General features: G+C 48.1%; 1 protein-coding gene across 1 annotated transcript in view; it reads right to left on the bottom strand.

Annotated features, from left to right (window-relative positions):
* The window catches only part of PCCA (propionyl-CoA carboxylase subunit alpha), a 2,354,189-nt gene that overhangs the window by 120,329 nt on the left and 2,216,346 nt on the right, over positions 1-17,514 (bottom strand). Inside the window, exon 23 of the mRNA XM_078657621.1 lies at positions 16,927-17,004. Coding sequence (XP_078513747.1) covers positions 16,927-17,004 — 78 coding nt within the window. The remainder of the gene's footprint in view (positions 1-16,926; positions 17,005-17,514) is intronic.

Here is a 17,514-nt window from a genome sequence, read left to right as displayed (position 1 = left end):
TGACACCCAGCCAAACTGATTGGTGTACCCATGATGTTGACACTGGAGACAGTCTGCCTGTCAAGAGTAAAATCTACAGACAGCCTGATCATGTTAGAGACTGCATCAAAACAGAAGTGCAGAAAATGTTGGAGCTGGGAGTCATTGAGCCCTCAGATAGCCCTTGGGCTAGCCCAGTAGTTCTAGTGCCAAAGCCTCACACCCAGGGTGGTAAGAGAGAGATGAGGTTTTGCCTAGACTACAGAGGCCTCAATGCAGTCACTAAGACTGATGCCCACCCAATACCAAGGGCAGATGAACTTATAGATAGATTGGCTTCTGCCAACTACTTAAGCACATTTGACCTGACAGCTGGGTATTGGCAAGTCAGGTTAGCTGAGGAAGCCAGGCCCAAGACAGCATTTTCTACCCCTGGTGGTCATTATCAGTTTGTGGTAATGCCCTTTGGGTTGAAGAATGCCCCTGCCACCTTCCAAAGGTAGGTAATCAAGTCCTCACTGGGCTGGATGACTTCTGTGCAGCATATCTTGATGATATTGCTGTCTTTAGCTCCACCTGGGAGGATCACCTGGTCCACCTGAGGAAAGTGTTAGAGGCCCTGCAAAAGGCAGGCCTCACTATCAAGGCCACTAAGTGCCAGATAGGGCAGACACAGGTTGTATACCTGGGCCACCTTGTAGATGGAGGCCAGGTTCAGCCACTGGAGAGTAAGATACAGGTCATCAAGGACTGGACTCCTCCAATCACCCAGACTCAGGTTTGAGCTTTCTTGGGCCTGACTGGGTACTATAGGAAGTTTGTCAGAAATTATGGGTCCATAGTGACCCCTCTTAATGACCTGACAAGCAAGAAGATGCCAAAGAAAGTTCAGTGGACAGCAAGCTGTCAGAAAGCATTCAATGACCTTAAACAGGCCATGTGCACAGCACCTATCCTTAAGAGTCCAGATTACTCCAAGCCATTCATTGTCCAAACAGATGCTTCTGAGTTGGGTGTGGGGGCTGTTCTGTCTCAGCTGAATTTTGATGGTAATGACCAGCCTATTGCTTTCATTAGCAGGAGGCTGACCCCCAGAGAGAAAAATTGGTCAGCTATTGAGAGGGAGGCCTTTGCTGTGGTTTGGGCCCTGAAGAAGCTGAGGGCCTACTTGTTTGGTACTCACTTCACCATTCAGACCGACCACAAGCCCCTCTTGTGGCTAAATCAGATGAAGGGTGAAAACCCCAAACTGCTTAGGTGGTCCATTTCCCTACAGGGGATGGATTTTACAGTGGAGCATAGACCTGGTACTGATCACAGCAATGCTGATGGGCTCTCCAGGTATTTCCACTTAGAGCAAGAAGACTCACCTGGTCAAGGTTAGTTTATTGTCCCAAAGTTTGGGGGGGGGGGTCATGTAGGAGAGTAGGGTCTGCAATCCTATGATCACCCAGATTTTTGCTTTTTGCTTCACTGGTTTACGACTTTCCCTGGCTGTGGGCCTGCTAATCAGACCCACAGCCTAGCTGTTCCCTCTAATCCAAATTGTACCCAGGTACTGAATTGGCACTGGGCCCTCTCAAGTCCCTGTAACCAGGGCTGAGGTGCACCCAGAAGTCTCCCAGGGGCTGCAGCATGCCACCCCTGGACTGACTAACTAAATCTGACACAACTGGCTGCACGACAGCTGGGGCAAGGAGGTGTAAACACCCTTTGCTTTAGATATAGTATTCCTATATCTAAACCTAAATGGACACACAGATCTCCTATCAGTCACTCCTATGGCAGGCCTTAACAATCCTGAAGGCAGAGTGCTTGGAATCGTGTGAGATAGTGCTCTGGCATGAGCTGAGCCTGTCTGCGGCTTTCGGGATCTATCCCTTAGCCGTTTCCATGATATCGCATACCATATACTCTTAAGTGCATTATAATCCTCGCGGTTATATGCCAACTCTGGTATCGCTTTATCAAAACATGTCGAGTAAGGTGTCATACGAATTGGAATACTAACCCCTCGCCAATTCTGGCGACGGGGTTAGCATTCCACCCTTCTAGAGGGACACGACATGGATGTAACCTGTAACCCCGGTTAAAGTCAGACAGAGCCTTAGCATCCACAAAATGGATGCTGCCACCGAGACACAAGTCTGCCCTCCTGCTGCTGGGAGTCCTCCCAGAGCAGGAGGCAAGGACAAAGGGTTTCCTGCCAGGGGCGGTGCCAGCACCGTCCCAGACAGGGTTTTGTGTATTCCAGGTAGGTAGGGCTACAGAGGAAGGTGACTGCAAGTGGCACCCCGGTGCTCACTGTGCATAGGCCGGCTTGAACCAGTTCCAGGGGCACACCAGCCCCTGAGCTGGGGAAAGCCCGCCAAAGGAGAGGGGTGTAACCACCCCCCTCCTGGTCCCACCCATAGGGCAGGACTTAGTCGCGTGCCAGCCCCCTTTTCCAAGATAAAGGTAGGAGCAGGCCCCCTTCCAAATTAGATCATCTTTGGAATCAAGACACGACTTTCTACGAAAGGACATCAAGATTTCTTCTTCAAGATTCTCCCTTGTGACTAAGGAGTAGTCACCCTGCATCCGCAGGCACCATCTTAAGAACACTGCGGTCTGCTGCAAGTCCTTCCTCCGGAATCTGACTGCCCAGCTCGACGAGAACCGGCTTCCCTGGCACCTCTGACCTCTACCCACCTCTACAGCTAAGCTGAGAACCGTGGGTGCGACGAGACCTCGAGGGACCGGCCATCTTCAAGACTACACGACTTCTTTCCAGCACGACCGCCGAGGGATCCTCTGGTGAGTGCTTTGGGGTCCGAGAAGCCCCGACCCTGAGCAGCCCCAGCACCGAAGTTCAGCCTCCCAGCATCTCCACGATCTGCGTGGGGCCCTTCTGCTTTTTGCTGCTCACCGCGTTGTTTGGCTACTAGCCCGCTGGCTTGTGGCCTTCTTAACGACGCCCGACGACATCACTGTTGCTGGTCTGGTTGCTCCAGACTGGCCCTTGCTCCCTTCCAAGAGAGGAGCACCCTGGACCCTCCTGGTCCACTCCAGACGCCATTTTAGGTCCACCGCGTGGGCTTGAATTTGCCAAGACTTGTTGCCCCAATCCTGGGTCCAGCGACGTCGAGAGCATCATCCATCGTGGGACAGCTCGTACCTCCATCCTGGTCGCCGACAACGCCTCCTGGTCCGTGAGACTACAGAGCCCAGCGTCACCCACTCACCTAGTCGAGGTGACTACCATGCGGTGCCCTCCTGGTGCCACCTGACTACTGGCTAGTAGTCACGAACTTGGTCCCCTCTGCTTTCAGGTGTCATCTATCTTCGATCCAGGCTTGGATCACCCGAACAATCTTCACTGGTCGCCTGCCAGCAACTCCTTTCCTTCAGGCTCCTGGTTCGTCAACGGAGAATCCCGACGTCTTTTCAGACCTATGCAGCTGCAGCCCCTGGGCTAGGTAACTTCGGCATTTCGGTGCCTCAGCATAGCCTCACTATCCAAGGGTCCAGATCCACTTTCGTTTTTGACCTACCTAGTCGGGTTCGCCCGAGAACACTAACTTTGTGAATTCTAGCTTCCATAGACTTTGTCCCGCATCCCGCGTGAGAGTGCACACTCTGCACCCGAGTTCCCTAGGCCTCCTGCTAGTAATCTAAGGGTTCAGTAGTCCAGTCCTAGCGATCCCAAAGCCTCTGAGAATCGTTACTTACCTGCTAGTAATTCGCATTCCACTTTTGTAGTATATGGTTTTTCGTGCCCCTCGGGCATTTGTGTAAATTGTGCGACTTGAAGTATTTTTATAAGAGTTTTGTTGTGTGCTTAGCTCCCTGTCTCATAAAGAGCCAGGGTAGTCTTGTTATAAATAAATACACTGTTTATTTTCATAACAACTTGTGTGGTGTCCTTTCACTGGGTGTTCAAGGGGTAATGTGATGGTAAAACAGCTGGCTTAACACGCCCTCTAGAGTCTTAGCCTTAGACTGCTCGTATCCATGCTACTAGGATAGCTGGTCTATAAGGTTGACTTACAACCAATCATCAATAAGGGTTGTTTGGACTGATACATAGTGATCACTAGAATAGTGAGCACTGCATATCAGGCCAACTTCTCACAGTAACCGACATCAGTCGGTTGCAGTCGGCGCAGGGCTTGAACCCGGGCATCCCTACCGGCACAGTCAGAGTCGAATAGACTTCGAAAAAGGATCAAAAAGGATCTCAAAAGGTTAGTCAAAAAGTGACTAGGGTACAACTTTTTCCAGATCTGCGCTAGCTGGTGCGGAAAAAAGAACTGACGTCAGCACGCGGAGGCGGCTTCTAAGTACTTCGACGACGTCATTACTGCGCCCACGGTGCGGACGACGGACGTGGAGCCGCGGACGACGCCTACCGATGCGCATGGGTACTGCTACGCAAAAAATTTCCGGACCCAGTCTGACGCCTGGGGATATTCTAAAGTAAGGAATCTATCACTAACGTGTCTCTTTCAGATGTTGATCACAGGAAACCACTGGCTCAAATTAAGCACAGCTTCTAGCTCAATTTTCTATTCCAAGACAAACTCAGAACAATCACACACATTAAGGGCCTCATTAGGATGGCGGACAGACCTGCGTCCGTCCGCCACCCCCGTGGAAGAGGGACCGTCCGCATGGGCAGCGGCGGTCCCTCCATGCAAATTGGGATGTGACCGCCACCCTGGCGGTCACATCCTGGATCTTTAACCTTGCGGCAGGGTCTGCTTGAAGCAGCACCCGCCGCAAGGTTAAAAAAACATGTTTCACATTTACATGCACAAAGCGGCAGGCACCATGCGGTGCCTGCCGCTTTGTGCATGCAAATGCAGGGGGGTACCATAGGTACCCCCCATGTGCACCCCCACCCCCTTTACCCTGGGGGCCCGCAAGGGCCCCCCAGAAGCAAAGGTCCACATGCTTTTCCACGGCGGAAAAACCGCGGCGGAATAGCATTTTTACTCATGCTTCCTAATTTGGCTGACGGTGTCTTGCAGACACCGCCACCAAATGGCCCGGCAAAACCCGCGGATCAGCGGCGGACGGACCTGCCGTCCGCCGCTGGTCCCACCACATTCCCACCACCATCCTAATCTGGCGGTGGGTGTTTGATGTGGCCGCGGAGGTGAATCCGCATCCTCCGGGACGGCGGTGGCTTCCGGCAGCCCGGAGGATGCGGATTCACCGCCATCCTAATGAGGCCCTAAATGTGTGCAGTGCACTACAACACAGATGCAATGCCTAGGTTTTTGGAGATGTGAACACATTTTCCCTGGTTCACACGCGCCTAAAGAGAGTTAGTTTTTGATGTGAAGCCAGGTTGGCTCCCTTAATAGAATGGGATTTACATCAAAACTGAAGGGTATTTGAGCTGAACCACAGTTGCACTTCAACAATGTGTCTGCAGTAAAAAAAAAAAAAAGAGTATTTTTTCTTTGTAGAGAATAGTAAATATTGTTACAAGACTTTACACCACTATGCGCCAGCAAAAAGCCTTAGTACTCACTTAGATGCCTTCATTTTCCCACTGGCTTGCAGGAATGTAAGTGACCTAACTGGCATTATTGCCTGGAAGCAGTGAGAAACAGTCTCTCTCCCACTTCTTTAAGTACTTAGATGAGATGGAGTCATTCCTTCTCAAGTCACATATATTGAGGGCATTCCTGCATTCGGTGATTTTTGTTTCATACTTGAGGTTCTTGTTACCCATTTAAAAAACTATGGGCCCGATGTAGGTAATCTCATTTTAACGATTCCTAAATACCGAATTTTACCGATTCGGTATTTAGGAATCGGTAAATATGATCTAGGTAAAAAAAAAATAAAAAAAAATCTGTAAAATGTTCGGTAATATTCCTTATTACCGATTCGGTAATAAGGAATACCTTCCCACTCATTCCTATGTGCCTGGAGGCCCATAGGAATGAATGGGAAGCCATTCACTATTAACTAATCGGTATTTACCGAATCGGCAATAGCGGGAGCATATTCAAGGGTGGCAGGGTGTCACATTGACACCCTGTTGCACCCCTGAATCGTGCATGTGTGCACATGTGGCGCACATGTCTGCCACATGGCACCTTGAAACAAGCAAATTATTGCTTTATTAAAGGTATTCGGTATTTACCACCAACTTGTAGTTGGTGGTAAATAACGAATCCTTAAAGCAAAAATGCACTCACTTAAGTGCTACCTACATAGGTTTTAAGGAATCTGTATTTTACCGATTCCTTAACATAAGGAATCGGTAAATTACCGAATCCTTATTTCCAGCCTCCTACATTAGAAAGGGCTAAATACCGATCGGTAACGGCAAATTCACCGATTTTCGGACGTTACCGACCGGTATTTAGCTACCTACATCTGGCCCTATATTTTCATGCTAAAATGGGTGATGTTGCAGGTCGACTGGCTGGATTTTTTGCAGTTCATCTGTGTAGGAGAGTAGGGTCTGCTTCCTATGGTCACCCCCGCTTTTGCTTTACTGGTTTTCAACTTCGATGTGGCTGTGGGCCTGCTAATCAGACCCACAGCCCAGATGCACTCTCTCTAAATTCACACCATGTACTCTAGGTACATCCACAATTGGGAATTGGTTCACCTTATCAGCCCCTGTAGAAGTGTAACCTAGGTACTCAGGGCATAGGTGTAACCAAGGCCTACCAGGGGCTGCAGCATGTATTATGCCACCCCTGGCTGGCCACTCAAACTGATACAACGGGCTGATCACTCAGCTGGGGCAAAGTCGTGCAATCACCCCTTGCTTAGGTATAGTATTCCTATATCTACCATTATATATAGACACACAGTAACCTATAAGTCACTCCTATGGCAGGCCTTAACAATCCTGGAGGCAGAGTGCTTGGTTATGTGTGAGATGGTGCTCTAGCATGAGCTGAGCCTGTCTGCAGCTTGCGGAACCATGTCCTTATAGCTGTTCTATGATATCGCCATACCATATACTCTTAAGTGCATTATAATCCTCGCGGTTGTTTGCTAACTTTGGTTTGGCTCTATCTAAACATGTCGTGTAAGGTGTCATACGCTTTGGAATACTACCCCCTCAACAATTCTGCCGACCGGGGTAGCAATTCCACCCTTCTAGACGGAGAAGACATGTTGTTGCTGACTATCCCGGTTAAAGTTAACCAGAGCCCCAGCGTCACAAAATGGACGCTGCTGCCACAGACACAAGTCTGACCTCCTGCTGCTGGGAGTCCTTCCAGTCACGGAGGTTTGGACAATAGGTGTCCTGCCTGGAGAGGTGCGAGCACCACCCCAGAAAGGACGTTGTGTATAGTGACAGGGAGGGCTGAATAGAATGAGACACTGCCTGGGGCACACTAGGTGCTCCATGCATAGTGCAGTTCAAACCGGTGCTGGGGCACTCCAGCCCCATGCTCTGGTGCGGAACTGGACAAAGGAAAGGAGGTGTACCCAACCCCCTTCCTGGTCCCACCCATAGGAGGGACCTAGTGAGTAAACCAGCCCCCTTTAGTTGTGTAAAGGTAGGAGCTGACCCAGGAGACTTTAGATTAATCCTGGAATCGACTTGAAATGAAACTCTGGACCCTTCGACATTCACCTAAGCTGAAGACTGAAGAATCTCCCTTGTGGCCAAGGAGTGACCACCCTGGGCAACCAGGCACCATACAGCAACTCGACGGCTTGCTTTGTCCCCATTCCCGCCGGAACCCGAGCACAGAGCCTGACAAGACCTCGACTCCCGGACCTCTCTGACCCCACTGCACAACTTCAGCACAGCTGAGCCCCGTGGAAGGTGTCGGAACCCGTGGAACCAGGCAACTTGGAAAGTCTTCAACTTGCTAAAAGCGTAGCTCCTGAGGCAACCTCGAAGCTGTGCACTGGGGACTGAGACACCCCGACACCGAGCTCCACCTGCACCGAAGACCAGCCCTCCACACTCCACGAGATCTGCGTGGGGCCCTACAGCTTGTGTTCTGCTTGACGCGTTGTCCCGGTTGCTGGCCAGTTGGCTAGTAGCCCTGTGACGACCATTCCTTTGAAAATCCATCGCTGGTCTGGTTGCTCGAGACTGGCATTTGCTTCCCTGACAAGGTGAAGTACCTCAGACCCTCCTGGTCTGCACCAGAAGCTCCTTGTGTATCCTGCGTGGGTTGCCTTTGCTTAGGCTTGTTGGCTCCAATCTTTGAAGTCGACCCCTCCATCTGCGAGAACCTTCGTGGGACAGCTCCTCCCCAGCACCTGGTCGTCCTCGACGCCTCCTGGTCCGCGTGGCTGCAACAACAAGCTTCACATCCGCACCGGACTGCTCCTCGACAACGTCTGGTTCCTCCCTGGTTCCACCTGTGACCTAGACTCTGTCCCCTCTGCTTTCAGGTCCTCTTCATCCTAGATCCACCCATGGATCCACCCGGACATCTTCCTCCTGGTCGCCTGCAGCATCTTCTTCCAAGGCTCCATAGGAATCAACGAGAAAACCCGACACACTTTGACACCTATGCACCCGCAGCCCGTGGGTGAGGTAACGCGAGTACTTCGGTGCTCCTGTAAGGATTGACTATCCTAGGGCCTAGTTTTGTTAGTTGTACATTCCTAGTTAGACCGGAAGTGTCCTAAATCTTCGATTACTTACCTATAAAGTTCCCATTGACTTTCTATTGACTCTCGCGTGAGTGTACTCACACTGCACGCGCCGCCTGTGGGCCTCCTACTCCTAACCTAAGGGTCAGATAGTGTAGCCCCAGCGATTCCCTAGGCCTTATCCTTTCCCAAGTCGTGGTTCTTATACCACTTACTTAGTATATGGTTTTACGCGCCCCTAGGGCCTAACTGTAAATTGTGCTATTTAAAGTATTTCTAAGTGTAACTTGTTATGTCTTTTGCCTCTGACCTCAAAGAGTTCAGAGGAGTTTGTTAGTGAATAAATACATATATATTTTATATATATCCTGTGTGGTGTCCTTTCATTTGGTATTCAAGGGGTTACATATGGTAAAACAGCTGGCTTTACACGCCCTCAAGAGTCTTTTAGCCTAAGACTGTTCTGTCCACGCTACCACTAGGATAGCTGGTCTATAAGGTTGACTTACAACCATCACCATAAGGGTTGTTTGGACTGGTGCAAGGTGCTCACTAGAATAGTGATCATCATATACCAGGCCAACTTCTCACAATCTGTGGTTCAGATGTCGCTGTTTCTTCTTGCAGTTGTTCTCTGCTCATAATGGTGTATTTAAGACCTCTTTCAATGTGGGCCATGGTAGGATCATGACTTTAGAATGTCTGCAGTTGGCTGACAGTCGAAGACTCGTTACCGCTTGGTATTTCCTCATAATGTGAGGAATATGATGGGGAAGTGGGGCGATGCACTGATATGCTAATCTTTTATCAGTGATGTGTTTTATTGGGTCTGTCACCTTCATAGCACAGCTTTCAATTCGCTCCGACCATCCCGCCTGCATGGACTGTGTTTTGAATCACTGCAGTAGGGCTTGGGTACAAAAATAGGACTTCTGGGACAAATTTCAGGAATTTATCCCCAGGGCAAGGAGAGGAGCTACATATTTGTCACTAAATTTAGGAAAGCTCACGAGGCTGGTTGTTTCTCAAACAAGGCTCGCTCTCAAAGTGCAAGAAGCACTGTGGTGAGCCTTAGTGGGTTTCTGTGTGAAAGATTTCCAGTGAGAAATCAGAACATTCCAAATAAACAAATCACAAACAAATGTATTTAAATCAACTGTAAATGACAATTGAAAAGAAATCTAAAGTTAGCATTTATTGGAAATTATTTTGGCCTGATTTAACTTTGGTGGATTAGTTACTCCATCACAAACGTGACGGATAGCCCGCCCAGCTTTTTACAAGTGCATTATATCCTAGCCACTTGTAATAACGCGGACAGTAAATCGATTACTTTGTGACAGAGTACCCTTTACCCCAAGGAGAGGGTGTGGAGAGCCGTTCTGCTCCATGGAGAGACTGTGTTCCTCCGGGCATTGAGTCTGCTGTCTTTGGGGAGTCTGTGCCTCTTTGTGGTTATTGCAGGCCTCTTGGGGAAGTCTGTGCGGCCCCTGTACCGGTCTGTAGTTACTGTGGGTCCCTGTAACCATCACACGCCTCTGTGGCTTCCTGTAATAGTCGTACGCCTCTACAGCGCCCAGAGGCCTCCCTGCGCTTACTTCTGTGGTGTGCTGCAGGTCTCTGTGGATAGTGTAGGTACCTTCTTGTAGGACTGTGGGTCCATGTAGCGGTCGGTGGTTACTGTGGGTCCCTGTAGCCCAGGCACACTTCTCTGATGCTTGCAGACTTCTGTGGCTGCTGTGAGTCTCTGCAGTTGTGCAGGAGTCGGTGGTTCGAGTTGTCTGTGGTGTCTCTTGTTGCAGCTCTCTGTAGTTGTTGCAGCTCCTGCAGGAGGTATAGCGCTGCGTGACTGCAGGTGCCCAGCAGAACTGCCGTTCGCTGCAGTGCAAGCAGTCTCTGCAGCTGCTGCGGCTCTCTGTCTGCTGTCTCTGCTGCTGGCAGGGATGAAGGAGCACAGTAGGACCACTCTCCTCGGGCCCCCAGCAGCCAGTCCGCGAGGGGATCCGTGCTGAGCAGTACAAATAGTGCAGTACCTGAGAGGGGCACGCTGATTGGACAACCTCACCTGCCCAAAGGTTGGGAAGGGCATTAGGAGAGCGGGGGATGTCTCGGAAGAACTGGACTGGAGCATGTGTAGAGAGCAGGAGGTAGGGCCGGGGCAGAGTCCAGCCCCAGAGCGGCGGTGCACTGACCTGGACATGGGGCTGAAGGAAGGAAGAGAGAAAAAGAGAGAGAGAGAAAAAGAGAGAGAGAGAGAAAAAGAGAGAGAGAGAGAGAGAGAGAGAGAGAGAGAGAGAGAGAGAGAGAGAGAGAGAGAGAGAGAGAGAGAGAGAGAGTGTGTGTGTTTGGGGGCTACATAGAGACAAAAATGTACTAAGAAGAGAGGGACGGTTAGAGCTAGTTGATTAGGAAGACAGCAATGAAAGAAAACTGGGAAGGAGTGGGAGAAAAGGGGAAACGGAAGGAAAAAAACAATTAAAGAGAAAAGACAAAGGGGAAGCATGAGAGAAAGATAAAAGGACAAAGATGAGAAGAAAGAGAGGAGGGGATGGAAGAGAGCGCAGGAAGGGAGGAGAGGGAAACGATACAGACGTAATAAAAGAGGCAAAAGGGAAGGGGTAAAATAAGAGGCGTGGAGAAAAGCAGCCAGACAGGAAGAATGAATGAAATGGAGAAGAAGGAAGAATAGACGAGGAGAAAGAAAAACAGAGGGAGACAGAAAGTGAACCGTGACCCCGTGCGCCTCTGAGCTCTGTGCCTACTTCACAGCTGTCGTGAAGACTTTTCTTATCTGCTTGTTAAATAAACAAGCAGGTAAGAAAAGTCTTCACAGCAGCCAGGAATCAGGCGAGCCTGTCCGGGAAAAAGCGAAAAGGAGGCAACGAAAAACCTTCCTTTCCAATGGGAAGCCAGCGTTTAATCATAAACGCTGACACTACCTAATGGACAGGAGGGGCGGGGCTTGAGTCCCCTTGTCTCGAGGCAAGAAGCCCATGCGCGCTCCAACGCCAGCAGAGACCTAATACTATGACATAGGTGTATTTTACTTGTTTTGGTCAAAGCCTGAATGAAAAGAAAGCTAAATTCCAGGCTGGGCTGACAACAACGTATTGTCAATGCCTTATCTGGAAAGACTATATTGTCTGGTGCTATAGGTTTCTGTGTCTTGTAACTCAAGAGTTTCTGTCACAGAGAGATCAGCAAATATGCCAAAAGGGTTAACATCCTTAATAGATGGTGGAGGGCTGCGGAGCAGGGAGGGAGACCCTTACACCTGTAGTTGCAGGGTGTGCTACCTCAGTTACCTTCCCCAGTTCCGAATCTCTCTCACCTAAGTGTAGAAGAACAGGGTTTATAACAAGTCAGGGCTCACTCAAAATATTGTTTTTTCAGATACCCGAGCAAAATACAAGCACAGCAGGCACAGGGAACTCACTAAATGGAATTTCCGAGCAAGAAATGGGGTAACCTGGCGAGCCATCGAAAAACATCCCTATGCAACTACTGCAATAAATGAAGGCTACTGTGAATGGCATGGGGCAAAGACACGCTATACGTTTTTGAAATTCTCAAAGAACAATAAAAATGCCCCTCCAATGTGGGAAAGAGAACATGAACGCGGCATTCAACCGATCCTTGTGACTTGCTGATAAAGGGGCGCCTGGGGGTTGAGCAGGAACTGGGCGATGAAAGGGTGGTGACAAATGTAAGGGAGAAACATGTGCCTGCGAATTGATGCTCATAATGACACACAAATATTATATGTTAAAGGCGCTGCTTTACTTTAAAGACGTTGTTGTTTTTCCAGCAAGCCGGGAAGGAGGGAAAGCTGGATGGCGACTTGCCTAATGCAAAATAATTGGTTATCCAAAGGTACCTGCACTTGCAAATAATATAGAACACTTGAATAATCAAGACAAAACACACTGAGAAGCACACAAGAATCCATGATAATTTTTGCCCATCCGAAAATAACGACTTCCGTAAGTTGGTACCATGTGGCATTAAGGAGAATGTTACGCAGAGTGAGTGCAATCTTTCACCTCCTAGGACATGAAATGAAAATTACTGGCAAGAAAACTGGCCATTTTACATTTTACAGAAGAGGGGTTGGGTGTACTTTCATTGGTGAGAGAACCTCATCAACAAAAATCTATATTAAAGCTATTTTTTATTCATACAAAAATATGACAGTTCGCGTGGTGTCAGCCATCTGCCCTTTATTGATGAATGGTTCCGTCCCAGTTATCTTACTGCATGTGCAGCTTCTTACGCAAAATTCCAGAAATTATGGCATTACACCACTTATTATTTATTTAATAGTTTTATAGAGCGCGAACCAGACCCGTGAGGGTATCAGAGCGCTTTACAGTATTAAGGGGTGGTGTACAAAGCAAAGGGAAGGGAGGGATCAATTGGGTAAAATAGGGATACATAATGCAAGGAAACAAGTAGTCAAAGTCCCGGATACATGTGGGAAGGAAATTAAAACAGGTAGATATATTGTACAGATAAGTACATAGTCTCAGCTCTTGGGGGAATGCCCAGGAGTGCAGGAATGGGTATCGTCCATAGAAAGATAATAATGTAACGTGTTCGTTAGGCAAGGTATTTACCCATTAAGAAGATTTTTGTCTCCTTCTTAAAGTTTGCCAAGGACGGAAGTCTTCTGATGGCGGGTGGGAGAGAGTTCCAAATCGTTGGCGCAAGCCCCAGTGAAGGCCCGGTTGTAGTTTTTTTTTTCCGGAAGCGTGCAGGTTTCAGCAGTAGGTCTTTGGCAGAACGGGAGTTTCTGGGTCCACCTGATACCACGTGTTTTTGTGCCAGAAATGCAGGGGAGTTGTTATAAAGAGCTTTGTGAGTAATGCAGGCCAGTTTAAATTGGATTCTGGCCTCTAGGGGAAGCCAGTTCAGCGCTTTGAGGTGGGGAGAGATGTGGTCGAATTTCTTTGATCCAGTTAGTAGTCTGGCAGCGATGTTGAGGCAGGCTTTTGAAGGGGCCAGAGATTTTTGGGTAGCCCTGCAAGAGTACCGCATCCATATTCTAATCTGGAAATGACTAGTGCCTGTACTGGCGTTTTAAGGTCGGACACATCGAGGAAGGGTTTCAGGTTTCTTAGGTAATTCGGGTGGAATCTAGCAGTTTTGGCCATCGAGTTTATATGACCATGCATGTTCAGGCTGCCGTCCAGGGATATTCCAAGGGATTTCGCCGAGTCAAAGGAGGGCACTTTAATGCTGAGATGGTCTTGATCCATCCCTGGATGTCTGGATTGGGTTTGGGTAGAGAGATCAGAAGGAATTCAGTTTTATTTGCGTTGAGATTAAGCTGGTTGGCGGTGAGCCAGTGGAAAATGTCCTCCGGGGAAGAGATTTTCATGTAGATTTGTGTATCGTCGGCGTAAATATGGTAGAAGATATTAGCGGCACGTAGAACCTCGGTGAGAGGTTCAAGGTAAAGGTTGAAGAAGGTAGGTGAGAGGGTTGATCCTTGGGGAACTCCTACTGTGACCGGAAAAGGGGCGGATAGATTACCGTTGAGGACGACTCTCTGTGTGTGGTTATGGAGGAAGTATCTAAACCATTCAAGAACGGTGGCCTCGAACCCCATCCTGAGTTTTAGGCGTTCCAGGAGAAATTGGTGGTTAACCGTGTTTAAGGCAGAGGAAAGGTCTAGGAGGATTAGGAGACAGGTTTTGCCTTGGTCGAGGGCTTGGCGAGCGTCATCTACAATGTGGAGGAGGGTGGTTTCCGTGCTGTGACCTGATCTGAACCCGGATTGGAAGTCATCTAAAAGGTGACATTTGTTGATGTGTAGGCTCATTTGCTGTTGTACAATTTTTCCAGAACTTTGGTTAGGAGTCGGATGTTAGAAATGGGTCTATAGTTCTCAGCACAAGCAGGGTCTAGCGTAGGTGTTTTTAGGATGGGGACAACTTGGCAAGCCTTAAGCGAGCCCGGAATTGAGCCTTGGAGGAGGGAGGCGTTGATTATTGCGGTCCAGGAAGGGATGATGGCATGAGAGGCTGCAGCTAGGCAGTTAGATGGGAGAGGATCATTGAAGTGATTGTTCGGGTTTAAGGAGGCAAGAATTTTCGAGATAGAGTGTTCGTCATAGATTTTAAAATTGGACCCGTGTGCTAGGTTTTTGGAAGAGGTTTGGGAGGACAACGCGGGGTGAAGAGGTAGAGCTGTCAGATTTTGATTTTGGTGTTGAGTTGCAGATTTGAGTATGTTACCTAGAGCAGAGATTTTGTCGCAGAAGAAGGAGGAGAATTCCTCACTTGTTATTAGGGGTTTCGGTATTTCTTTGGAGGTTTTCGCTAGTTTGTTGGATTGGTGTTTGACCAAGTCAAACAGCTTGCGAGGTCAATTTTTGGCGTTCTCCAGTTCTGTTCTGAAGAATTATTTTTTTGAGTTGAGGATTTTCTTTTTGTAGGCATTTCTGGTCTGGCGGAGAAGTTTTAGATGTGCTGCTGAAGGGTGTTGTTTCCAGTTACGTTCAGTCTGTCAAAGGGATCTCCTCTCGTTGTTAAGGGATCTTCTGAACCAGGGATTTCGGTCTTTGATCTGGGTTCTTTTTAGTTTTAGTGGTGCCAGGTCGTCGAGAATGTCGGATATGGTAGAAGAGTAATGATCAGCTAGGTTGCCGACCGAAGTGCACTGAACGGGGGGAGGGGGTCGGTCTCACAACGCGCAGCCAGTTTCTCGTGATCAAGGTTCTTGGTGTCTCTAATCCTTCGTTTGGGAATCACAGGTTGAGGTGTCCATGTCTGTTGGGTGCTGGGCAGGAGGAAGGTGATGGCGTGGTGGTCAGACCAATCACAATGGTCAATAGAGATAAGTTTGATCGCTGCTTCTTTAGCAATGATCCAGTCTAGGGTGGCACCTTTCGAATGAGTAGGGAGGGAGGGAGCAGGCTTAGAAGTCTCTAATGGCAGTGACCTGAAGATCCTTTGGGTCGTTCCAATGCAAGTTGAAGTCACCAAGGAAGATGTCATTCGGGTTTGGAGAAATCTTGGATGTGATGATTTCCATGAGGAGGTCCGTAAAGGTGTCGTTCTTGCCTGGGGGTGATAAAAGATGTGTAGTTTGCACAGCTGTGAAGTGTTGTTGGAGATAGAGAGTGCAAGGTATTCGCAGGAGTCTGTAGGGTCCACCGGCAGTTCCGTGACCAGGAGGTTGGAGCGGTAGATGCAAGCAATGCCACCCCCTTTTTTTCTTTGAGTGCCTGTCCATCCTTACGATGTTATAGTTGGGTGGGACAAGGAGGTCTAGGTATGGCGATGAGGATTCCTTGAGCCATGCTTCAGTCACAATTGCTAGGTCCAATTTGTCTCTCAGGATGAGGTCGGCGACATCAGATGCATGTTTTACAGCTGACCGGCAATTTATTAGGAGGCCAGCTAGGGACGGGCCGGAGTGAGTGTCAAGGGTAGAAGCAGAAATGGGAACTCTAGCAAGGTTGCTTTTTACCACCCCTCTGGTGCGGCGGGTAGCAGATCTGCTAGGGTTAGATGGAAACATGTCAATAGGGAGTACTTCCCTCAGGTCTGAGGGGCATGGGTTGGTCAAGGCTGAGTCGTAACCACTGTGTAGGTCAGCCACTTCTTCCTCCGAGAGTTCTGAGGGATTAGGCGTGCCAGTTACACGCCATTCACACAATTACACGCCATTCATAGTAAACATTTACTGCAAACACACAGGAACAATAGAATGTGAACAGGTGTTCTTCAGAGTGCTGTATAGATGTATCACTGCACCAAAAATTTGCGAGAGGGCCATTTCACTGTAAAATATAGCGCAAAATGACAAGATTTGCATTTCAGGTAATTATGTGTAATTTGACCTTAATTAAGCAAAAGCGAATTATGTGAATTGTGCACACCCATAATAACACTTAGTAAGAATTAGCTATTTGTATAGTTGCATCATTATTTGCTGTGCTGTTCAGCCTGTATCCGGGACAGCCTAAAGAAGACAATCCATCCAGGCGAAATCATTATTTGTAGCAACAATACCTCCAGCAATGTCATGTGATGGGGTACTATATCATATTGTAAGCAGCCTGGAAATTCAATTGTGAATGATCTATCGGAAACACGCATCCACGCGGACCATGCTGACGAAGATGTCCGAGTCCAGCTACCCTAATATCCTTAGAAACCGGGCAGTTCTAAGGAGGTCATAACACCAGCAGCACTCCATCAGAGCTGTATTCCTAAAGGATTACGCTAGGAATGTGGAAACTGCAATTTTAAGCATTAATCCATTTTATGGATTAATGTCTTGTAACTGCAGTTGGTAGTTTTTTGGCACTTTTCCTAAATCTTTTTTTAGCTTTTTTCAAGAACAAACATATGGTACCTTGCCAGTTTTGAGAGCCGTCATACTGTTCTGCATCTTCATAGCTTCAATTACACAGATTTCCTGCCCTTCTGCCACCTAGTGAAAAAAGAGTAGATGAGGTTAAAACAAAAGCATTTAATGACACAACATTGTACTTGTTTGAGTGATTCAATAAAATGTTTTCCATTTTTGGAGACTGGAAATGGGATAAAAACTGTTTAATTGACAACTGTTTAACAATCCAGCTATTATCTAGTACGATGTTGTCAACATGATTCAAAGCTGCAGCAAGAACACATGTAAGTATAAGTAAGTATAATGACAAAAATGATATTAATGATCACCTATAACCACCGTCTGAAGCTTCAAAGTGCAAGACATAACAAGTTATATTACATGACAGCATTATTAGTTTTCACCTAGAATTTCTCTCTCCTCACAAAACGTCACAAATCAGGAAAAGGCTACAGCTAAAGGAAATGCTGTGGATTCTTTTACCCAGGAGTTTTCTCTTTTTTTTTTAGTTACCTGGGGGCAAACATCCGCCTTATGCTTCAGAGATTCTCCTAGGGAGAGAACTTTGCTTAGACCTCTGCAGTATTCATC

This window comes from Lissotriton helveticus, chromosome 8 (genome assembly GCF_964261635.1).
Source record: "Lissotriton helveticus chromosome 8, aLisHel1.1, whole genome shotgun sequence".
Taxonomy (NCBI): Eukaryota; Metazoa; Chordata; class Amphibia; order Caudata; family Salamandridae; genus Lissotriton; species Lissotriton helveticus.
The sequence above is the reverse complement of the archived record's forward strand: the minus strand, read 5'-3'. Positions and strand labels throughout refer to the sequence as shown.